The sequence below is a fragment of the Crotalus tigris genome, unplaced genomic scaffold, assembly GCF_016545835.1.
Source record: "Crotalus tigris isolate CLP2741 ecotype Arizona unplaced genomic scaffold, ASM1654583v1 scf7180000017591.2836849, whole genome shotgun sequence".
In the NCBI taxonomy this organism is placed as follows: domain Eukaryota; kingdom Metazoa; phylum Chordata; class Lepidosauria; order Squamata; family Viperidae; genus Crotalus; species Crotalus tigris.
Window position 1 is genome coordinate 1,402,865 of NW_024096497.1, and position 25,275 is coordinate 1,428,139.

Genomic DNA, 25,275 nt, shown 5'->3' on the forward strand with positions numbered 1-25,275 from the left:
CAGCAACTGGTCCGCACAAACAAGCAAAGCCCCATCTGCAGGATGCAGGCAGCACACAAAACCACGCATCCTCCAGTCCCTGGTGTCCAAAAGGTTGAGGACCTCTGCTCTAATGATAATCCAGATTCAGGCAGTGCACATCTGCTCCTCATAAACTCTAGAATTGCCATAGAATATTTCATACAACATTTATTCTACCAATTGTGAGAGTCCACTGGATTTGTGAAAATCAGATTTCTCAGGTTTATTTGAGGTTGATGCCCCACCTTTTATAGAAAAAATCAACAAAGTTGAACAGATTTCCTCTTTTTTTCCACAGCCATTGTTTTCATAGTATTTTAGGGTAAGCTTAATAGGGGGCCTGTTTGCCCATCGCTCTGAAACTTAGGCTGAAAAGCAGTTCAAAAATATTATTAATGTAACGATGACATATCACAACCTCAGTAGCAGCAACCTGTTACAACATTTAGAACTAGATGCAGGGTTAGAAATCGATTGTTCTAATTTAATACGTTTCTCTTTCGTGTTTACAAGTAAATAAAATAAGGAAATGTCCCAATTTTTATATATACATTATATATATATTTAAAAAAATCACTCCACATGTAGACCATCAAGCAACCAGCATTTCTACAAGTCCACGCGCACTGCCCAACACTCTGCCTGCGCGCTACTGCATGTGGTAAAACTATCTAGAACCGTCAATCAGTTCCAGATTGACATTCGTCTCTTCCAATCAAGCAGATTTCCAGCTTGCGGAAGGCGGAGTGAGCTTCGATTCCCACTCCCAGCGGGCAGGGGCCAATCAGGGCAGTGGCTACAAAAACAGGGGCGAGTAATTCGCCGCTCCCGCTCTCTCGGCTTCAGAGCTCCGCCCCGGTGAATGGGTAGGACGCGAATGGACCTCGCGCTGTAGGCGAGCGCAGCCTGTCGCTACGTGCGGCGCCCGGGGCAGGTGGAAGAAGGGACTGCGGGGCCGCTGCGCCTCCCCTACGCGCCGACTCGGAAGGGTCGGTGCTGGCCGGTGGCTGCGGTAAAGCGCTGAGGAGAAAGCAGATTGGGCGGGATTCGCCCTGCCGGCTTCAGCTCCCTGAAGTACGGACGGGCAGACGGACAGAGGTCGAGGGTCGTTCTTCTGCTTACAGCGAGTGGCGGTGGAGCCAGCTGCAGGTGAGATCGAAACCACCGAGAGAGACTATGTCGCGTCCTTGCACTAGGCTTACTCTCGATTACAGGACCCAGCGGATTTTAGTCTGGCCCTGCTAGAAAAGACGGACTGGGTTCCCACGACCCACCGAACCTTCCCCAAGCTAACCAGTATTTTTGGAAACCCAGGCGGTCGGCTTAGTTTGGCTCAACGTGCTCTGTTAACTTCCTGGATTAATTTTGCGCGCCATGGTGGCTAAGTTAGTCACGGGTATACGTGTAGTGTGGTGTCACATTGGTCATGAGAATGAAGCATGGGTAGGTGGTGAAGTGTTTAAGGTGCGAGAAATGTCTGGTGTCCTCAGTTAAAGACACCGTTACATAAAGGAGGAGGCTCTGAAGTAAAGGAGGCAATAGTGGGAGTTGTGTGTGTGTGGGGGGTGTCTCTTCTCATCTTCCACCAAGCACATGCAATTTGCTCTTAGGCGATTCTGGCTAGCTTTGAATAAATCATACAAAATTATATTTGGACTCCTAAAATATGCCTCTAGGAACAAGAGATCTAGTAAATACATCCTATTAATACCAGTCTGTTCATAACACATTTATTCAGTGTTAGAGATATAGAACTGAAATTCTTATGCCCAAATAAAAGTACTGCTTTCTATACAGTATTAAGGATTTTAATATTTTTTAGCATGCTTTTACATTTAAAAATGAAAATATAATCTATTCATCAGCTGTAGTATATTTGGCCTAGTTTCCAACTAGAGTTAGGTTTGCAAACATGCAGCTAAACTAAGGGTGATTGTCTACTTTATGGTTTAGTTATTGTGCATATTCTTTGATACTTTTGTGTTGGCAAACCCAGGTTGATCAATTTACCATGTAAATCATGTCTTAGTTGATCTATAGCTTAGCATATCCATACAGCTAGGCTACTGTGACTTGTTCAAGACCCCATAATTCTAAGAAATAATGCAGTTTAGCATTGTGGGAAATAGCTGTTTATTCCTGCAATTCCTAAGCAAGCACAAGATATGTTGATCAGTATTATTACCTATGGTTCTTTCTTGGGCAGCCTGTGTGCTGCATTTAGATGGATGTACTCTCACAATTATTATGTTTATAGTGTTTTAATATTATGGCATTGTTTTAATTATTGGTTTATGTTGTCCAGCTATATGTTCAGTGAGATGAGTGGCCATATAAATTTGCTAAATAAAGCAAATGAGGAAAGGAGTGGAATTAACTTCCATGATAGTGATCACTGATATTATTTTTTCATCTGAAAAATGTCTCAAATAACAGTAATTATATCTTCATTTTATAAGTATAGTACATCTTTGCACTACTAAAACTAAACACATTTTAGGCATAAGATTATTTAACTCCTGACAGAGACATGTATTTTGTTATATGTGCTGAATAATGGAAAGGATAGTGTTTCCAAGAGTATAGGATGTATTCAGATATAATATTGATACTGCATCCTGTATTTTCAAACAACTATGTTCATAATATTTAGTTGAAAGATCAAATTTCATTGTTTATATTTAATCTGCACAGAAAGCAGATGAAGCAAAATAGTCATAAATCTGTGGCAAAAGATTTTTCTCTCACCTGGAAAGGCTCTAAGGGTGCCTGCTATATTGTGTAAGCTTAAGACTAAGACTATATCCCTTTTTTTCTTGCATTATTTTAATGAGAACAGATTTATGCATATTTAATTAGATAAAGGCTAAGAATGTTTAGTACTCAAGGTACACTTCAACACTGAAGTATTAATTTTTCAAATACTACTGTACATAAGTATCCTATTCTTGTTAATATTTTATTTAATACAACACAGGATTATCTTTCTTTCAAAAAGAAATTAACTTTAGTTTGCTGAATGTAAGGTTGTGTTTATCAATATGAAAGATCCAAATAATCTGCATATACAGTTGAACATAATTTTAATAATCACTCACATAATTTAGCAGTGAAAGGTTTTTCTTGAAAGATCAAACAGGCAGTACTGGAAAACATACTGATAGTACAGGAACTATATATTTTAAAAGTGAAGAAGAACAGGAGGAAAAACCTGTTTTAAGATCTGACAAAACATTACACATTTTGAATCATAAAACTAAAAATAACATCAGAGAAACTGCTTTTTTTTTCACTTGCATTCAAAAAGAAAAAGTGTAAGTTTAAGAAAAAGCTCCTTGCAAAATACAATTGGAAATTTATAAATGGAGAATTTGAAGTAGACTTCATTATTTATTATTATGTTTATTTAGCAGTGGATAACAAAGTACCTTGATCTTAATGTATTTAGGGCAGAATTGTGCATATGAATTCATCTCAAGAGCCAGGTTACTGCTTCAACACATATTTTGTGGCTGGATAACATCAGTATTGGACTTTTGAAAGGGAAGCCCCTACTATCTTTTGATATTCCATTTTCCATTAAGACAGACCAAAAGAATTGTTGCTTTCCTTTGCAGTAAGGAAACGGATCTTTACACTTTTGAGTGTTGATTGGATCATTTAGGTAACAGTATACAGGTGGTCCTTATGTTGTTAGCAATCATCAAAAATTACAACAGCACTGAATGAGGGAGACTTGTGACTGGACCATGTGGCATAATGATGACAATTCCATTCTCAATTTTTGTGAGTTCCATGGATACATTGTGGCTTCTTCGGTGTAGACTTAGATAGGATTACCCTGCAGGTTTAATATTGCATCTGTTATCTGGCAAGAGTAGAAAATAGGTGTGATTTGTTGTCCTAGGCCAGTGATGGCGAACCTTTTAGAGACCGAGTGCCCAAACTGCAACTCAAAACCCACTTATGCATCGTCGGGTGCCGGGTGGGTGTGGCCCATTGGCTGGGTCTGCCCATTGGGTGGGCGTGGCTGCAGTGGTAACGGCAGACTGGGTGGGACTAAAAAGTTCAATCAATCAATTCCAACTTTGCAAGATCTTTTTTTCCCCGCGAGAAGTTGAAATTGACTGATTGATTGAATCTTTTTTTTTTTTTTTACACATGGTGGCAGAGGCCTAAAACGAAAAGGTTTTATAAAACCCAGCTGAAGGCCTAGGACTGGTGCGATGGCGCGCATGCCCATAGAGAGGACTCTGAGTGCCACCTCTGGCACCCGTGCCATAGGTTCGCCACTACTGTCCTAGGCTCTGCATTTTCATGGATTTTATCCTTGTCTTTTAAAACTTTGCTGCATCTGGTTCAGTTTAACCAAGAAAAAGTCAGTGACTGACCTGCTCCATGTTGCATCTGACGTATTATTTCTTCAACGATTTTTTTGCCTTATGATGGTGACAGCATGTATACATTGTAAAATAAGTTACGACATTAAAAGCAAGCAAGAGAATTGCCTGTCAAAGAATTTTTTTTCTTCCCTATGATCTATCCTGTATTTCCCATTGTGTTTTCTATTCAGTGTTTTTCCTGCCCAGGAGCTACAAGAAATGTGGAAATTGGTTATTGATGTGTCTTCATTTATAGCAATTGTAACAAGGTGGAAAGTCTGATTAGCTACTTGGTGTATTGAAATATAAACAGGGGATCCTTGCTTAACAACCACTCATTCAGTGACATTCAGACTTATAATTGAACTGAAGGAGTGATACTTAAGACTGGTCCTTATACTTAGGAAGGTTGCAGGGTTCTCCACGGGTCATGTGGTTGCCATTTGTGACCTTTTTTGCCAGCTTCCTATAAGAAAAGTCAATGGGAAAGCTGGCAGGAGGTTGCAGATGGTGAACATGCAATGTCAAGAAGGATTCTCTTAACAATGGCAACTAGTAGTGCTGGAATTTCCCTCATTAAAACGATCTGGTCATGTGACATCACACTTTACAATTGTGTCACTTAGTTATGGAAATCCCAGTCACAATTACTGCTGTTAAGTGAGGACTAACTGCATGGAAAAGTAGTATTTCTTCTTCTTTTTAACCCCTTCCTCACAGTTGCTTTGTTTGATCCTAATCCTCTCTCCCTACCTGACCAATCTGAACTCTGCCTTCCTTTTATTTTTAGACATCTAAGCCATTCCGTTTTCCCATGTAACCAGTGCAGTTTCCATTTCTTTTTTCCTCTATTGAAATAATAATCATTGGCACTGAGTATGGATAACAGGGATGAACTTAACGGAAAATGGATAGAGAAAAAAAAATCAAAGGCTGTGATCTTATATATATGTGTTCCTGGAAATAAAGTCCATGGGGCAAAAATGTAGAACTTTACTTTTCTCAGATGCAAAATACCACTTGTCACTTAACATTTTGACATAACCCATGTTAAAGGGAGGGTGAAAAAAATTGCTACCTTGTTCAGTAAAAAGAGAATGACACAATAGATGGACTTTTGTTGATATATTATTGGGCAGGGCAGGAGAACCAGTTTTCTTAGACACTAGCCTTTGCCAGCCTAATTACCTAAGATCTTTTAATTAGAAATGGATGTGTGAGATTGAATTTGCTTTTACGTTCAACCAACAGATGTGTTGCCATTCATCTCTAGGTTTTCCTGAATGTTCTTTGTGAGCAGATTTAATTCATATTCTCTTAAAATGTAGCTGACATCTCTTGTTCATGTGTGATATTGAATAGCTTTGTATTAGGTCAAACCTAACTATTCATATTGTTACAAAGCTGTTGTGTTAAGTAAAAAGTAAAATTGTCCATTTGCATTGTTTATCTTAATAATTAATGGATATAGTTTCTGGCAATTTGTGCACTGTATTTTGACCCTGGAATTAAGTGCATCATGCAGTCGTGAAGTGAATCTAACTTCCCTGATAGATTTTGCTTGTTGAGACCTGGTTGGGAAGATAGCATTGGTGATCACGTGACCCTGGAATAAGGTAACTGGCATAAATCATGTGACTACAGAAATGCTGTGCAGACTGGTCATAAGTAACTTTTTTCAGTGTCATAACTTCAAATGGTCACTAAACAAATGGTGGTAAGTCAAAGACTATCTGTATCTTTTGTTTTATCTGCGATTGTTGTTTCTGGCGAAAAGACTGAACTTTATTTTAGAATAGTTTTTCTTGGCTTCAGTACTTGCAAAAACCTATACACTTCTGATTTAGGAAGAGGATGGCCAGGTAATTGGTACAGAGAGACAGTCAGCTATCTGTTGTTAAGTGGGATTCTTCTTTAGTTAAGTCAGGAGTCTTCAAACTTGGCCCTTTTCTGACTTGTGGACTTCAACTCCCAGAATTCCTCAGCCAAGCACTCTGGCTGAGGAATTCTGGGAGTTGAAGTCCACAAGTCAGAAAAGGGCCAAGTTTGAAGACCCCTGGGTTAAGTGTTAACTGATGAGCTTTTCATAGATACTGTAAAAAAGATGGACCAGAATACAGCACTATTTCACTGAGATGTTTGCAAGGAGAAGGCCACTATTACCTTGTAACTTATTTAATTGTGTTTTTCTGCATCATCCAAATTACCAGAGAAACCCTTGATTTATGAATGTATAAAACAGCTTCCACCAGGAATGGAATCAATGACCAATTTTAAATCAATGAAAGCAACATTTAAGGAGTAGAAGTATGTATTCCTCTGGTAAAACAGCAAGATATATTGATTGATGGTCAACATGTCTTCCCTAAAGTTGATTTATTTTAATTAGAAATGTATTCATTTTTATTTTATTTATTAATTTGTTGTAACCAACCCAGAAACTTTTGGGACAAATTGCATGCATATATTTTACCAGAATGCTTGGAGACTGATCCAACAATATTTGGAAGGGTCTTAAAAAGTGAAATAGTAATAGAATAATTCCTGTCTTTAGGAATTTGGAATGTGTTATTAATATATGTGAATAAGGAGATAGTTAGTTAATGGGGAAGAACTTATATTGTATAGCTTGGCTTGCCGTAAATCTCTTCCCTGTCTTAAACAGAAACTCAATTTCTGGCCAAATCATCCTATTACTTGTAAGTAATATATTTTTGAAAAAAATAACTGATTTGATATAGCATTTTTCTGTCACTCATATACTTTGACTGCTATTGCATTTCCCATGTTGATCAACCCACTAAAAATGTAGAAACAAAACATGATAATCATCTTATGTTGCCAAAACCAGATGTTAATTTTAGGTAACAGTCATCATTAAAAAAAAAAGTTAAAATTTAGTCTCACGCTCTTAAAGTCCTTCAGGTTGGGTTTTTTTTTTAAATCATCTTATTATAGATCTTATTTCTGAATGGTCATATTAGTTATGTAAAGCACAAAGGAAGAAGAGGAGGGGTCCATATTGGTGTATAAGAAAAGAAATCTGAACCTCTGTTTGGTACAATCTTCATTAGGGGAAATTAAAACCTGAACCAGTTAACCATTATTAAGAATACAGAACAGGCATGTGGGGTCTTCTGTCTCCTTTGGAATGTGAACATCGTAACATCATTGGGCAATGCTTTTTGAACCAAGGTACCACCAATGGAATAACTTGCAAAATGTATCCAAAATCTGATATCCATGATTCCTATGGGATTGAAATTTAGCATATTTGTGGATACTTCAGTGCTGCTATGCTGCCATGTGGTGGTTGAGTAGATCAGTCCTGCCAGATTGATTGGGCTCTCCTTTGGCTTGTGGAGATCATTAGACTGGTCCTGCCTTAGACCAGCCACTATCAGGTGCTAGAAGGCAGTCAGCTATGGTCAAGCTGGCAGGAAGTCAGAAGTTGCTGCTCGCACTGCTTTTTTGCCCTCGGCCATTCTGTTTCCCTGTTTAATTAAGGAAATAACTCTGAAACAATAACCCAATGAGCCACAGATTGTCTATAAAAGAATAAAAGCTGACAATTGGATTGATATAGAAAAAAGAAAGAAAGAAAAAAACCCACATAACCAAAGAGGGTCTGACTTGTAGTCACCAAAAATCTGGGTAAAGAACCATTTTCAAGGCCATTAGAAGTATCTGTAATGTGGGGCCATCTGGATCTTGGATGGACCTCATTCTAGAGCAGTGGTTCTCAACCTGTGGGTCGGGACCCCATTTGGGGTCGAACGACCATTTCACGGGGGTCGCCAAACAAGGCTGTCCGCCATTTTTCCCCCTTTTCTTTGGCCACGCCCCTGGCACCTGGTGATGTATAAGTGGTTGGGGGTCACCACAACATGGGGAACTGTATTATGGGGTCGCGGCATTAGAAAGGTTGAGAACCACTTTTCTAGAGGGTAGATGCTGTTATAGAGAAAGCTTGTTTAATCGAAATCTGGAATCCGCCAATTCTGCTAGATGGAGTTGGTCAGGCAAATATTATGGGAGATAGGCAAATCCTCAAATAACCATTGTCGATGCCAGGTAGGGTTTTATAGGTAACAACAGCACTTTGAATCGTTCTGGGAGCAAACTAGCAACCAGTGCAGCTTGTAAAGCAGAGATGCTACATGGGTACACCACTGGCTGCAGTGTTGTATTCTGAACCATTTGAAGCTTCTCAGTGGTCTTCAAGGGCAGTTCCATGTATAGTTTGTTTCAGAAGTCAGATTTGAAGTGACCAGGGTGTGACATGGTTGCATTTTGGGTACTTGACAATCTGTTCACATTCACAACTAGTGTCCTACTACTATGTGATCATATTTGCAATCTTCTCTGCCAGTTAATTCAGTGAATGGGGGAAAAGGTAGGTAAGGGTGCAAGTGGAAGGCAATTTTGCATTTGAAGTCCATTTCCCAAATACATTGAGGGATTTTTCTTCCCTTCTGTAAAGGAAGGGGAAGTCATTCTGGCAAATATGCTAGTGATGGCTACCATTCTGAGCCTTTCAGAATGCTGGCATTTCTCAACATTTTTCCCTCTGGAGGGGAGAGGAAAAGGCTAGTGAAGCCAGCATTCTTAGCTTTCCATAATGATGACATTTGTTAGTGTTTTCACTGGATTTTAGATCTAGTTCTTCAATGCAGCCGGATTTCCAGAAATCCCTCAGCACACTGGAGAGGAACAAATCTCAAATTCAGCAAAAATAACTAGAGAACACCATTATTCTTACGATCATTCTCCTTGGTGGATAATCCCCAGCCCCTTGCTTAACAACCTGTATAGTCATTTAACAATCACAACTGAGAGGGATGGGGTTACAATCATTGAACAAAGGGGTCAGATTTTATCTTATTTAACAACTGGTTCAACAACCAAAATTGTGGACCCAGTGGTAGTCATTAGTGTAGGACTACCTGTGATTCAATATCATCATATACTGAACTCTAAACCAGCAGGTGATTTTACCCATTGGTTTCATGTAGGTGTTGAAAAGAAAGGGGGTAAGAGTAGAACCCTGTGACTTCCCACAAAAGACGAGCTGAAGAATCAATCTCTATCCCCAACGAATACTGATTTTGAGAAAGGAAGAGAATCACCTTAGAATGGTGGGGCCAATCCCCAGCCCACAGAGCTGGTTCAAAAGCACACCATACCACTGCATCAAAAACTGCTGAGAAATCAAGGTTGCATATATCACCTATAACACCTCAGGTCATATACAAGTGTGACCCAAGCCATCTCAAGAGTACATCCTGGCATGAAACCTGACTGAAAAGAGTTTAGACAATCTGTTTTTTTAGGATTCTTATCAAATTCACATCAACCACCTATCAATAATATGCCCCAGAAAGGAAAGCTTGGATATAGTCTTGGATATAGTTATTGAAATCATTGGGTCCAAGGAAGGCCTCTTGAGGAGAGGCACCACCACTTTCAAAGCAAAAGGCACCACCTTCTCCAATAAGATTGTACTGAACTGCGGGTCATTTCCATGGTCCTTTTTATGGGGAGGGATCTGGATCCAGTAAACAGATTGCTGAACTACCAACATAGTCTACAGGTAGTCCTCGGCTTACAATGTTACAATGGCACTAAAAAAAGTGACTTATTACCGTTTTTCACACTTACAACCGTCATAGCATCCTCGTAGTCACAGGATCAAAATTCAGATGCTTGGCAACTGACTCATATTTATGACTGTTGCAGTGTCCCGGGGTAATGTGATCTCCTTTTGCGACTTTCTGACAAGCAAAGACAATGGGGAAGCCAGATTCACTTAACAGCCATGTGACTAACTTGTCAACTGCAGAGATTCACTTTGGCAACAAAGGTCATAAAATGGAGCAAAATTTACTTAACAAATGGTTCACTTAGCAACAAAACTTTTGAGCTCCATTGTGATTGGAAGTTGAGAACTTCCTGTACTTCCTTAGGAGTCACTGGCTTAAACTCATCCCACATCATATTGCCAGGATGTGTTGTCAGCCCTGTGAGGTAGACCAGACAGGAAGCACAGATAATGTAATCTTACAATAAACTAGAATTAGCTTATCAGAATCTTGCAAGACTGAAAGTACATCCCCCCCCCATTGTCCCCTTTACAGCCCAAGAAACTATGTAGGGTCCCTTCTGAACTACATGTCCTGCTCGCATTCTCTCTGCAAGTTAAGTTGCCCTTTATCTGATCATTCTCTTAGTTGCCTTTCTTTGGCCTGTCTCTCATGATCAATCCCATGTGCCATTATAGCAACTCGGAAACCTTAGTCTGTGTTCTCCAGTCATCGTTCATGCCGGAATGGATTTGAATGATTTCATTCACCAGATATCCTGGCTAATCCTCACAGCGGTCCTGGGATTAGGACACCTTGAGCAGAGCTGCAGATGTAATAAGTATGAAGAAACATTGACACTTAGCTTCCCTTAGTCTTCTTCAGATGGTGTTCCAGGTATCTGTCCTGGTATTTCATCTCCCGGTAAACCAGAATTGGTGCACATGCAGAATTTGCATAAGGGTGATACAGTCCTTGTCCTTGATTCCATTCCAGGCAGGACCTAGAACAGGGGTAGGCAACCTTGGCTCTTTTGTGACTTGTGGACTTCAACTCCCAGAATTCCGGAGCCAGCATGGGTCAGTTTGGAAACCTCTCCCTTTCCCCTCAGCATGGCTGGCTCAGGAATTCTGGGAGTTGAAGTCCATGAGTCACAAAAGAGCCAAGGTTGCCTACCCCTGGCCTGGAAGCTTGGCGAAATCACCTACCAGATACTCAGGAAAAATTCCAAGTTCTTTTCAGAAGTCACTTGGGACAAGCTGATCAAACAGGCCCGGTCTCCCTGCAGGGAAAGGTGATACGGGTGAATCAAAAAGCAATCAGAATGATCTGCCCATAACAACGGATTGTTCTCCATATTCTCCCCTGCTAGATGACTTCTTAAGTGCCCTTAGACTACAACCATATCCAGGGTGCAACCTCTGGTATGCATTGGGCCATCAGTTACTTGAAAGAAGTCCCTGGTTGCCATGGATGCCACAATCTCCTTGCCTGCCCTGGATTCAACATTACCAGACAGACTGAAATCTTCAAGCGCCAACTGCCTGGGCGAATCTATTGCCAACCCAGCAAAGAGAATCTAGGCGCTTGGAAACATTGCAGGGAAGTTAAACATGGAATGAATATGTAGTGCAATTATTTTATTGTTAATGAACGTATTTACCAAACATCTGTTTCACAAATCATTTAAATCAGGGGTGTCAAACTTGCAATGTCATGTGACGTGTCACAACATATCATGACTTTTTTTCCATTGGGGTGGGTGTGGTTTTGTTATGATGCATCCGGTCTGCAGGCCAGCAGTTTGACACCTCTGATTTAAATGAATGAATGACCCTATCAAACATACATAGTAAGACAGAATTCTCTGTAATGTTTTATGTTGTAGGAGATCATTGAGCCTTTTGATTAATCATAATGTATGGCTGCCCACTCACTGTCAGTGATTCTGGGCAGCTTGCAAAAGAAAAAACCCACTATACCAACAATAAACAATAACCACCACCATCCCATTCCCTGTTGGCGAATATACCCCTTATTTCTTTTTTTGCTGCCATAATTGTGTAATTGTTTTATTGTTTGATCAACTGTAAAAGAATTTCTGAATTGAATTGCAAATTGACAGTATTCTAGTATTGAAGTAAAAAATAAAACTAGAATTCAACTGCAGTATAGTCATAATGTTTAGTCATTATTTACAAATATAACAGTATTGCAGTCAGAGTTATTAGCTTCTGCAGCAATCATTATGTGTATATGTATGTATGCTTTGGAGAAAACTTATTTATATAATTATTTATATTGTTCATTGGAAGTAAGAGTGTCTTCATGTATTTGTAACAAGGTAATAAATTTAATGTATTAAAGAGTTGAGAAATAGTTCTTCAGTACATTGGGAAATACACTTATGAAATTGTACAGTTTATGAAGTCTGAGCTCCCTCTCCTGGTAAAAGTTAATATTTTTTCTGTAACCCAGTGTGTAATATGGAAAGAACTTTCAAAGTTATTAAAATGGATTTGAATTACTGGCTAAATTAATTATGCTGACATTGTTTCCCTAGTTATTTGAAATTTCTCGCAGTGAATAGCTTCATATTTTCCACATGTAATGATTCATTAATAGTCTATGGACGCGTGAGCAAAAGTTTAAGAATACTTTGTGAAATAATGCTTTCTAGCATTTGGATTTTGAAAGGGAAAGTTGGAATATCCTTGATTTTATTTTAGTCCAGGCTGGCAACAGTCATATGCACTACAAGTTTGCATTTGTTGAAGGATGGTACCCTCCAAATTGCATTTGGTTATTAATTTGAATTTCCTTCCGTAAACAAGCATCAGTGCTGTCTAAAGCAGGTAAAAATATTAATGGCAGTTTGTGGAGCAGGATGAGAGAAACTGGGCTGCTGAGCATTCCATTATAGGATTTCCAGGGCTCATTTTTTTTTCTCAAGTTCTCTTTAATATGTGCATGATAAGACCCAGATACCAGCACTCTGCTAATGCAGAGTTAAGTACCATTCAGATGACACCTATCTAGGTATTTGCACCCTGGGTCAAATAGTGTAACAATGGTGGCCTCACCTGGAATAGGGTACCCTGGGGACTGTTCTTATGATTTTGCCTACCACTTTGCAGGACCAGGTCGCTATCATTAAAAATAAGGAGAAAGGGTACAGGAATGGGCATTATCTGTGGGGCTCCCCTCTTTAGGACTGTTCAGTGTATTGGATGAGCACTTTCAATACCTCTTAAGTATTCTAAAATTAATGTTTTGTCCCTTTTTGTAAATAAGTTCTGACATGCGTTGGTATTAGAAGAAAACCATCTGTCCAGAATTTAATAAGATGGTAGAAAAGGGGGAAAATAGAGTGGGTGTTTGGGTGAGGTAATTTAAGTTTCTGCTATTAAAAGAAGTAGGTATAAGGTTTCTTTGTTTGATGAAAAAGAAAGATTGGATTTTAAAAAGTTCGTTTTAATTTGGCGGTGGTGGTGATGGTAAGGGAATTGTAACATTTAAATGGTCTCAGCTGTAATGTTTTCACTGTAGTAAAATTTCTGCTAGTTAATTTATTTAATACATTTACTGTATATATTCATCCAACTTGCAAGGTATTAGATACATGCTTAATTAAGCAAGTAAAGCCCTGTGACACTTTATTGAAGCAAAGTTGAATTTTGAAGAAGCAGGGTAGGAAGAATATTGGTGCTTTTTTAACATTGGTGTTGGACGATATACCAAGATAAGAAAACAAACCAATGAGTCAAACTAATCAACCCAGAGGTCTCACTCAAAATATCTGCTATGGGCACATTATATGAAGACCTGGCTGTCTGGAGAAGGCCGTAATACTTGGAAACATAAGGCAAGAGACGAAGGCAAGAGACGAAAAAGAGGACCAGCAGTAAGGAATCAACAGTTGGAGGGCCTGAAAGAACAAGTTAAGAATGGATTGTCTTGCAGAAAATCTATATATTATTAGAAGTTAGAACAACTTAATGACAACATAATCCCAAAATTAAAAATGGGATATCCTGAATAAAGTTGACTGAGGAAAGATATGGTGGCATTTTTCAAGTCTGCTAGACAGCAACAGCCTACTCTTTATTATCCCAGAGGGAAGGATGCAAAGTAATAATCCAAGTTTAAAGGAAGCAGATTCTTGTTGAATATTTTTTTTTTTGGGGGGGGAACTATAGATAGTCCTTGAGTTCCGACCACAACTGAGCCCAAAATTTCCTTTGTTAAGTAAGACAGTTGTTAAGTGAATTTTGCCCCCTTTTATGACCTTTCTTGCCACAGTTGTTAAGTGGATCACTGCAGTTGTTTAGTAACACGTTTATAAAGTGAATCTGATTTTCCCATTAACTTTGCTTATCAGAAGGTCACAAAAGGTGATCAAATGACCCGGGACCTTCATAAATATGAGCCAGTTGCGAAGGATTAAATTTTGATCACATGACTATGAATGTAAGTGTGAAAAACAGTAACAAGTCACTTTTTTCAGTGCCTTTGTAACTTTGAATGTAACTAAACAAAAGACTGTTAAGTCGAGGACTACCTGTATTCAATATTTAGAGTTGATCAACTGTTATATCATATATTAAAGATGCTAATAAACTGTTTTTCTGGATGTATTCAGGTAGTATCCGAATAATCTAGATGCTTTGATTTGGATTCCTCCACTGAGCAACAGGTAGCAGTCATTGCCCTGAATGTTATTGTTTTATAAGAAGATGTTGCACTAGCCCCCTTAACCACTAGATGGCATAGGTACTACAGGAGCCTGAGAGGTTACTAAGGGCCTGGTGGAAATTCAACATTCTGTAGAACTACACATATTTCACTGTTTCCACATAGTAGCTGCCAGAAGAATCTGATACAGTGTGATATAGAAACAAGATATAACTGGAATAATGAGATTTCTTTCTGTTTTTTTTTAAAGCCCTTTAAATGTCTGGTTTTAACAGTCCTATTGGGCACTGTAAATGCCTCAGGTGCAGTTGATATTCCTTTTACATTCCTGGTTTTTGGCTGTGTTTTTATGGAAAAACATATTGAACTTCAGTTGAAGAATATTTGATAATCCTTCTTAGAACATACTATAACAGCTGGTATTTCTGTGTTGTAACAAATCTGTTTTATGCAGTAGTTAGCAATACTATAAGCTGTATTCTACTGCAAAATAACAAAGCACTTCTAAACCAGTTTCACCATAGGAAGCTTCAATAAAAAATGTAACTTAAGTTATGAGAAAAATATTTATTTCATTTTAAGCTTTTTACTGGTAATGATTTCAGCAGGTCATTTTACTGTACTGCATATACATTGCTATACACCACACAACTCTTTAAAATAAGACATTCTGAAAGTAAATATTAAAGTTTTTAATCAGAATAAAAATGGTAAATGGTATCTATTCTTAATAGTTATTTTCTAAATTTGTGGGACTTTCATTTTTAAATAAATTTTATTAACTTTGCAAAGAACCCTAAGACAGCTAATAAATTAATAAACAATCCAGTGAGAAATAATGAAAAGCTGTTTGGTTTCAATTAGCATTTTGATTCCTTAATAACTCTATAATTTGGGGTCCAAGTTTTAAATTTTATTTTTTTGGCTTTGCTATGTGCGTGTTACATTTATACCAGGAAAAGTGAATTGATGCTTTGCAATGCTTGTACGCTCTGTCCTTGGCCTGATTTCAGGTAACTTTTAAAAACTTAATCTGTAGAGATATTTATACAAGGTTGCATAAATGGAGTTGTGCGTAACAGCCATAATTCAGTGCAGAATTATGTACACACAAGAAAACATACTTAATAATCCATAACATAGGGCATCTGCCTCTTGAATATTCTGTATTCCTATTTTTTAAAAAACCTCAGATTGAAAATGTTTTAAATTCTGTTTTATAAACAGTTTCTTTATATGAAATAAGTCCTAACTATTTTAAAAGTTGTTAGAAAAGAGTATTCAACACTGAAAAGAAGTGAAATTTAAAATTTTATGTAATGAATTAAAGGCAATTTAGAATTATGGACTGATTTAAGGACTAAGTATGAGCGAGATGTAAGAGAAATGGGCGATTAATGGAAGATATGTATTAAATTGACTAAGAATGTACTTTTTGAATTGATGGGTTTATCGATATGAAACTTATTATTTTTAATAAGATGATTTGTTTGTTTGATGTCCAATGGATTGAAATGATTTAAGGTTTGATATTATCTTTTAAGCTTAAAAAGTAAGAGAAAAGGGGGTGATTAATGGAATATATATATTAAATTGATTAAGAATGTGGTTTTTTTATTATTTTTTTAGAATGATAAGTTTATTTGTAAGAAAATTATTACGTAATGTTGAGTTAACCTAATAAGATGATCTGTTTGTTTGATAACATGGATGTGATTAGTTATGAAAATTAACTGGATGAAATTTGAATTCTGTCAAATGGATTGAAATGATTTAAGGTTGGACTTTATTTTGTCACTTTAAAGAGATTGATTGATGGATGGATTAGATACGTATAGGATAGATTAATATTTTATTTTAAATAAGGGATATTAGTGGAAGAAGAAATAAATAAGATCTATGATAAAATTAAAGAATTAGAATATATTTGGAAGAGATATTTGAACTGATAAGGTTTGTACTTAAAGTTATTTTGATTATGGTAGTGTAAATTTATAAAGCTTTAAAAACAGGTTTAGGTTGAATAAATTTAAGCTAGAATTGGGTTATTTTAAATAAAATACGTTACTTAAGGGAAAAAGAGAGGGAATATTTGACGTATTGATTGAATTATGTATATATGTTTTGTTTGCGGATGTTTGACCACCCTAATATCACAGTATGTCTTGAGTACTTTGTTTTAAAAAACAAAAAACCAATAAAACTTGTCTTAAAAAAAAGAAAAGAGTATTCAGATGCTGAAACTAATTATTTAGCAAAACCCAAAATTATATATTTACACTTTGTTTGGAAACAGTATAAAACAAGTAAGGTGTATAAAATAATGCTTTAAAGCTAATAATTTAAGTAATACAATATGAACGTGGCTAAATTCTCCCAGCTGAGAACATATAATGCTAGAGTTAGCTTGGGGATATACCGGTATATATATTCGTAGTTTTTGTTGACATGCCAAAAAAAGTTCATACTTTTGGCTTCATTCTTAACTCTGTGATTATTCTACTTAGAAGATTTCAATCAGTTTAAACTACATTTTAGAAGTATATTAATATTTTAGTCTGATGGTACTGTTATAGTAATTGCTTCTGACTTGGCCCACCAATATGTTCCTTGGTGCTTTCCAATGCCCATGCTATGTGTAATATCCTACATAACTGAGAATGGAACAAGGTTATTGTACCAAGTTTTTTTCCTAAGAGCCCTTTTAGAAAGTGGTAGAACTAATGATAATATCTGAACTCAAGGAGCTTTTTCTTAAATAACTTGCCAAAAACAAGCTAATTTTGAAAATGTACAGATTATAACAGGCAGTTGTTTATACTGAATCAAGTTTATGGTGATACTAAATCAAGATTTCCTTGCATGTCCCTAGACATACCACATTCATACACAGACATGAGTAAATGAAACATTGTAAGAATAATGCATGTATTATTTTAGGTTTCTATAATGACATCTTGTAATGGCTTAAAGAAATGTATTTTAAATTTCTATCGTTTAGTCAATTGCAGTTTTTAGTTATCTAACTTATCCACACTTATATGCTTTCAGGGTACTTGTCTAAACCTTATTGAGGAAGGTGTCTATCAAGAATTGAAGTGACGTTACGACCTTCCAACTGAAGTTCTTAAGCATGCCAGCTTTATCAACTGGATCTAGTGGAGATGCAGGTAGGGTTTCTGGTTTTCTGTACATTATTAACTATTATTAATTTAGTAACTGTTAACTACTAGTTATTAAGTCCTGTGTAGTTATCTGTATATCCAATATCTCATGGTAAACATGAATGTGGATAGGGATCTGCATCCATATTTAGATAGGCTCAGCTGTATATCAAGTTCCTGTAGAAATAATCTCCCATCTGTGGATCTTTTTTGCTTTATTACATTAAGTTTTATGTATAAGAAACCAATCCTCATAAATGAAACAGTTTGGTATGACTTTTTTCTACCAGTTATGTTAATGAATTTGAAATTAACTAAAAATTTAAGGAAAATCGGCTGATTATAATGCTGTATAAGCCTAAGTCATGTTGTATTTGAACTTTGTAAATCACTTGCCTAACTCAAGTAAATTTTTTAAGCCCTGTATTTTTAGAAAAAAAAATCTGCTTGAAACAACATTTTTGAGTGGTTTCATGCACACGTTCATTAAGCATGTGCAATGCATTTAAATTTTGAACTATTGGGAGCTCAAAACTTTTCAGAATGGTAAAAATCAATGCTCAGAACAGCCATTTTAACATTCAAATTGGGGCATTTCAGATTTGAGATACTTTGAATTCAAAATTTGTTGGATGCTTTTGTAGCTTCTATTGTTCAGCTAGGAACAATATAGAGATGGCTTGCTATTACCTTCTTCCTTAATGGGTGGTTGTTCTGTAATTAAAGCATTATGAATAAAGTTGCATGGTTATCACTTACAATTCAATAGTATAGTTCAAAACATTTGTGAATAGTACAGTTTAAAACATTTGTGAATTTTAGAAAATAAAATTATAGCCTCTAAGCAAAAGTAGTGTGGGGTCAATTGACCTCAGAATTTTCCAATTTCTTTTCAGTTAATGTTTCATATTTAGATTGTACAGCATCCTGAATAATAGGAATCATCTTAAAACTTTCTGAAATAGAAATTATTAATTGAATTTTAATTAATCTTTGTGACAATAACAAATTTACATGTTAATATGTTTTGATCTATTAATTCATTAAACATCCAGTGGGCTTAGTGATAATATTCTTTGAGTTCATTACCACAAATTACAGTAATATTGAAGCATTAGCCTGGCATGGTTCAAAAATCTGATAAGGTAATTAACAAATAAAGGAAGATAACCGCTTGTCATTGTGTTGATTTAAAATCCTCCAGACATGATTGTAATACACAAAAGTGATGGAACAAAATGACCATATTTTTTTATCGTTTAAGTCTATTTTATAGCTTCCACAGACTTGTTCTAATAATGAAGCTATGAAGGATATGACAAAAATGGTGATATTAAATTTCTCTAGACTAATAGTAAAATTTTCCATTCTGATGTCAAGAATGTTGAGCATCTGGACTCTTGAGTAGTTTACCACGTGAGCACTTTCCCCATTTTTTTTATTCTTTTCCTAAGAACTTTCAATCTTAGATAGAAAATTGCAGTAACAGAAACTAGTTTCTAAAATTGGAAAATATATTTTGCGTTGATCATTTGTATTTGTAAAAACTATTTTATTATATGTCTCCAAATAAGGCTGTCCATGTATTCAGTAAAATCATTCAGGGAATTGGTAGTTTAAATGTAATATAATTAAATTAAATGTTTACCGTTCTATTATTTTGTTCTCTGAACCCTCATCCTGTCCCCAGCAAGTTCCTGTATTAAAGAAACTATTTCTAAAAGCTATATGTCTTGTTGAGGCTAATTTCTTGAGACTTAGAAAAAACGGTATTATAGTGAGTGCAGATAACATACCATGTAATTATTCTTTTGCTGTTATAGTTCTATCAATGCACTGGATTTTGTGGCTTAAATTGCTGAATCAGTTCTTAAAAAATTCAAAGATCCTATAGTTCATTTCTTAAATAAACAGTAATTCTAGATGCTTATGTTTATTTATTTAATGATTACACACACACACACACACACACACACACACACATAGTATATACGTACTCCAAATGTTTTATATGAGCCACTCAGCATCTGTTCAAATGGGCAGTATAAATTGCTGTTAATAAACAATCAAATATTTGTTTCAGATGTAATTAATGAAAAAAGCCATTCTCATATAGTGTCTTTTCTGTGACAAATTGAGTTAGAAAATACTTCTAGCTAAATACAGTAATATCAGACTTAACATGTTCCATTATTGGATTACACTCCTTAAGAAAGCTGTCAAACTATGTCTCAATGGTGTAATTATAAGCAACAATGAAATGTGGTTTGTTAAATAGTTTATATATTGAAGACTTGATAAAATATATAATCAAGAGCAAGCTTAATATTACTTAAAGCAAGATTCAAATAATTCAAAATAATATCCATCATAGATATTGGGTGCTAATCCAAAAAGTTCATTTTATTTATTTTTAGTTCAACTTAATAAAAGCTAATAAGTCTATATAAAAGCAACTGCCTCACTAAGAATGTATATACTTTGCATAAGTTCTGATTTATGGCGTGATGACTAAGGGTATTTCAGGTAGTTGATTGTTTAGATTTCTAAAAACAAAAATGGATATTTAAAATTTTGAAATATGCTTTCCAGATTTGGGTAGCTACATTTTGATGTAATACATAAACTAGCTTCTGGATCATAAATGAATTGAAAATACAGAAAATCCTAAGAGTACTATGAATTCAAGTCTCATTTTTCCAAGTCAACCAAATGTTGAAAAGTGTGTTAAAGGACTTGGGATTAACAGTCCAATATCAAGGTAACTATGAAGACTGAACAGAAGTATGTCAAATTTGATATGATGGAAGAAACTGGAGAAAGAAAGATTGAGTTTGAAAAATGGGCCAGATCTTATCAGGGATGTGGATTAAAATAAATACCATCCCTATGGGAGAGGCAATTGAGCAGCAGTACTGCTCACCCCCATTCTAAGATAAATTCCCTGGCTATGTGACCTGGAGCTGAGCGTACGCAGCCACTTTGTGCTTCCTGTTGCGCACAGATTCAGACACCCTTAGAATGCAGTATATGCATGCTAACAAACATAAAGTTCTAATTCATTCATACAGCAACTAAATTTCATTTTTAATGTGTGCCATTGTGCCCACAGTAAAAAATGACAATAAAGGTTATCTATCTATTACTCAGCAACACATCAGTAATTACAGATACTTTTTACCACTGTTGCTGATAGAAAGATTGGGAAAAAAATCCAGAAGCCAGTTCTTATATGTCTTCCCTGCCTTGTTGGTTCTGAATAATGTTGAGTTATCATAACATAAATAAACCCGCTCCCTGATTTTCACAGGACCTTCCTTCCCTATAGCTGCTATCATGCATACATTCAAGTGTAGCATATACGGTTCATCCACCTGCCATGTACCCAAACTGTACTTATTAAAAAGGACTATATCCATAAAAAAGAGGAGTGACTTTGTATGTGAAGGTGTCTAATACCCTTGAATATGGAAATTTTGATCCAACGTTATTCAGGATTTTTATAAAGAATATGAAATGAATGGAATGCTTGTAACATTAGTAAATGATGTCAAATCGAGGACTGATGAACATTGGGGTCAGTTCTAGCATGATGTTCAGTTGTGATAAAAGTGAAGTCCTGCAGATTTAATGTCTATGATTGGAGGAACTTCATGTGAAAAGTATATAAGGAAAGCAGCAAAGCACTTGCTGAACATGAGCAAGCAAGCAAATTCACTCGTGGTCTGCATTATAAAAACACTGTTTCTGAATTATGAGAGATACTTGTTCTTTGTTAATCTGAATTGATTACACCAAATATGGTATACAATGTTCAGTTCTGGGCACTGGACTTTGAAATGGACATATAGATCCTGAAGAAGGTTCAGAGATGATCTTCCAGGCTGTTAAGTCTGCATAAGAAATATGCATAATAATAAGGATTCAAGAACAATGGACATATCTAGTCTGCAAAAGAAAACGTTTTGGGGATATGACAGTAGTCAACAAATATATAAAAAGCTGTTACATGAAAAGTAGAGCATACATGTATTGAAACTGAAAGCGGGCAAGAACAAATGGATATAAAAGGAAGGAAGTTTCCATGTGGTAAAAGCTATTGAACAGTGGGACAGTTGGTCCACAGCAACAATAGACTTCTCTGCAGGAAGTCTTCAAATGGAGGTTGGATGGCTGTCATGTATGGTTTAGTTGACTTGTCCATTGAATGTAGGGTGAACTAGATGACCTACACTAACTCTTCCAACTCTAATATTCTATGATTCTTTGAATAATCATAATTACTTCATTAATCCATTTTAGATAATTCACGGCAGAAATCTTCAAACTGGAGTGAACACTTGAAACTAAGGTTTAATAATGCAAAATATGCCATAAGTATGTCTTCTGTGTAACAACACATTCTCAAACATTTTGGTGGATTTTATTACCAGTGTTCTGAAAAAAATTCTGTGATGTTACTAACATGATCTGATCACAAGAGAAAGAACAATACTAGAGAGAAACTTAAATTACTTTAACAGGTACTACTACTCCTTAGAGAACTTTAAAACTCTAGACCTATAAACGAGACTAGGAATTTCTAACTTTACCAAACTAGAAATCCACAACAGTTAAATTAATTTCAAGCAAATACAAATGTACAGAACACAGCAGTGGCTTCAGAGCTTCCTTTATTCCCTCCTATAGAGAGCCTCTTATTTCCTCACTGAAGACATCATAATGATGAACACGTTTACTACTATCTGTGCAGTGCTAACCGCAGGACATTGAATGTGCTCTAAAATGTATTGTTTATTCATTCTGTTTCTGAACAATGGCAGTATGTTTGCAAAGCTTTGAAAAAGAATCTCCTGTTTTCTGGTTCTAACAGCATGAAATATGCCCTCTTGATACTTACCTTTTCTAATCTTTTATAATTTTCAAAGAACTGAGAAGACTTGATCTTGCACAAATGGCTGCCGCAACAAATATGGCCTGATACAAGCAGCAGTTAACAAAATAGTTCCTGCCACCCCATTATGCAGGATCATATTATTTCTGATTTTTTTCCCTCTTTCATGCTTTTCATAGGGAGGTGGGTGTAATGCCAACAGACCTGGGCTGCAGCTGCCCTTCATTTTTATTTTCTAACAGTTGGGTCCCAAAGGTATTCTTTAAACTTCTCCTTCTGAAGTTTGGCCCTTTGCTCTGCTGATTCTTAGCTTCCCTTTTTAAAAATAGAATGACCTTTTAAAAAATAAAATGTCAAGTAGGTAAGGAAGGAATCAAGGGAAGGTCATAAGTAAGTTGGCGCCACTTTAGATTTAATACCTATCTGAAAATCCTTTTAAGCTGATGAGGTAGGAAGAATTCTTTGTCTGCAGGGATTATTTACTGTTGTAAAAAAGCAATCCAATACTATATTTCCTTTTGCTAAGTTCTTGCTGTGTTAGAAACTGTTGCAGGAAGTGCAAGCCGCAGCATATACTTCAGACAAATGTGATTCCCTCTCACTTTGAAATATTTAAGTAGCATCCATGTGTAAGATATAGGTTTAGCATCTAGTACTTCCCAGTATTTTTCAATTGCCATGCTGAGTAAGCCTTACAAAAACTATAATGTGAAACAGATGGAAGGCACCTCATTGCCTATAGCTCTTACATAAACTTTGCACTTAGTGCTTTGCTTCTGTAAGTGACTTGGCTGACCTGAAGTCTGAACCTATAATCTTTTAGTGTGAATGCTGTTGGAAGAGGTTCATGATGTAGATTCAGTGCTTGTTATATTCAGGAAAAACTACAGCAATGTGGGCATTCTATTTTTATGCTTAAAAGCTACTATAAAGAAAATTAGCTTTAAAATAAATCAAAGTTTGAAATATGAGCATTGCCTCACAAAAGACCATAGAAAATTATGTCTGGAAGGATTTTTTTCCTAGCATATTTTATTAAATAACAACAGGAAGACAAGAAAACAATACATTGCTTCCAAAAAATTCTGCATTTAATTTTAGAACCATCATCGAGTGCCACAGAAAATTGTGCAATGCTGTTGACTCAAAGAGTTTAATCTACAGGCTTCAAGGTGAAATGATCCCATCTATAGATCATTCACTATAACCTAATAGGCAGTATAATTTAATAAAATCAATGTAATGTAATACAACATAATTTAATAGTCATTTTGGAAAGGTATTTTTGGTGGTTACTTTGAAAAGCTATTCCTGTGGTGGATAGTGCTTAGTCTGATCATAAAAAAAAATCACACTTGTTTAATAGACATAATATCTTAGTATATTCAGGATTGCCAACAATGAAAGAAAAATAATTGTTGATATAGGATTAGCCAAAAAGGTATCAGTGCTTGCCGCCTTTGATTATGAGAGGGAAGTATTGTATCTTTTAGCCATAAAAATTCTCCACTGGATAAACATGCTATAAATAGGCCAAGTCTTGGCGGGAAATCACATTGCTATATTCTTTGGACAGCTTTTTGAAGGATAATATTATGCTCCCTGTTACTGAACCTATATGCTACTGTATGTCTCAAGAAATTGCCATGGGACGTGACCATACAAACTAGGGCAGCCACTACTTTAATCTCTGTGAAGGAGTTTGGAAAAATGTTCTGCAGGTGCACTCTTTTTAATGACAACAGCAACAATAAAAAATTAAATATACAAGGGTTTTTTCAGGAGTTATTTATCCATGCATCTATTATACCCAAGATGATTTTAAAAAGCAATGTATCAGAAGTATTCAGAGAAACCGCAAACTCTTTTCAAGGAACCACCCTATCCATTTTCTATACTTACAAGGATGTTTTTCTGTTCATGATTCATTTCATTCCAACATCAAGGGAACTGGAATAACGATTAAGCAAAGGAATGCATGTGTTTCTGGGTTTTGTCCCTTTCCAAAAAGTTTTATGAATTCTTGATTCAGTGTTAAATAAATATATCATCCATAGACACTTTAGCCATGGTTAATAAAGTAAGAGAATACACCACTATTGTAGCTTCTTTCTCTTTTAATCCAAATCTCTCTCTCTCACACACACACAAACACACACTAAATTGTCTTCATTTTTTTATTAGGTATATCCATACCCTCCATTGTCTCAGTATAAAGTGGTATAAAGCAGAAACTTACATTAGACTACTAAACGAAATTAATAAAATTAATTTTAATTTCCACTTTATGTTCTATTTATTCTTTATAGGTCTGTATGAGCTGCTGGCTTCACTGCCAGCCCAGCTGCAGCCACATGTGGACAACCAAGAAGACATGACCTTCCTCTGGGATATGTTTGGTGAAAAAAGCCTTCATTCTCTGGTAAAGGTAAACCACACTAAATGTTCATTCTTTTTGAGAAACATGTATGGAAAAACGTTTTGAGCAACCTCTAGTACACCAAGCATCAGTTACTCTGTGGAAACAAAACAGCCTT

The 25,275-nt window shown here is 36.1% G+C and overlaps 1 protein-coding gene across 6 annotated transcripts in view; it reads left to right on the forward strand.

Moving 5' to 3' along the window:
- The first annotated feature begins 862 nt into the window (after positions 1-862).
- MPP7 (membrane palmitoylated protein 7) overlaps positions 863-25,275 on the forward strand; it is an 81,382-nt gene continuing 56,969 nt past the window's right edge. For 5 of the 6 annotated variants that reach the window (XM_039363883.1, XM_039363900.1, XM_039363910.1 and 2 more), the window contains exons 1-3: positions 863-1,170; positions 17,732-17,850; positions 25,048-25,166. In XM_039363883.1, the coding sequence (XP_039219817.1) occupies positions 17,814-17,850; positions 25,048-25,166 (156 nt within the window). In that variant the 5' untranslated portion in view covers positions 863-1,170; positions 17,732-17,813. The remainder of the gene's footprint in view (positions 1,171-17,731; positions 17,851-25,047; positions 25,167-25,275) is intronic. The other variant, XM_039363892.1, reaches the window with a different exon arrangement.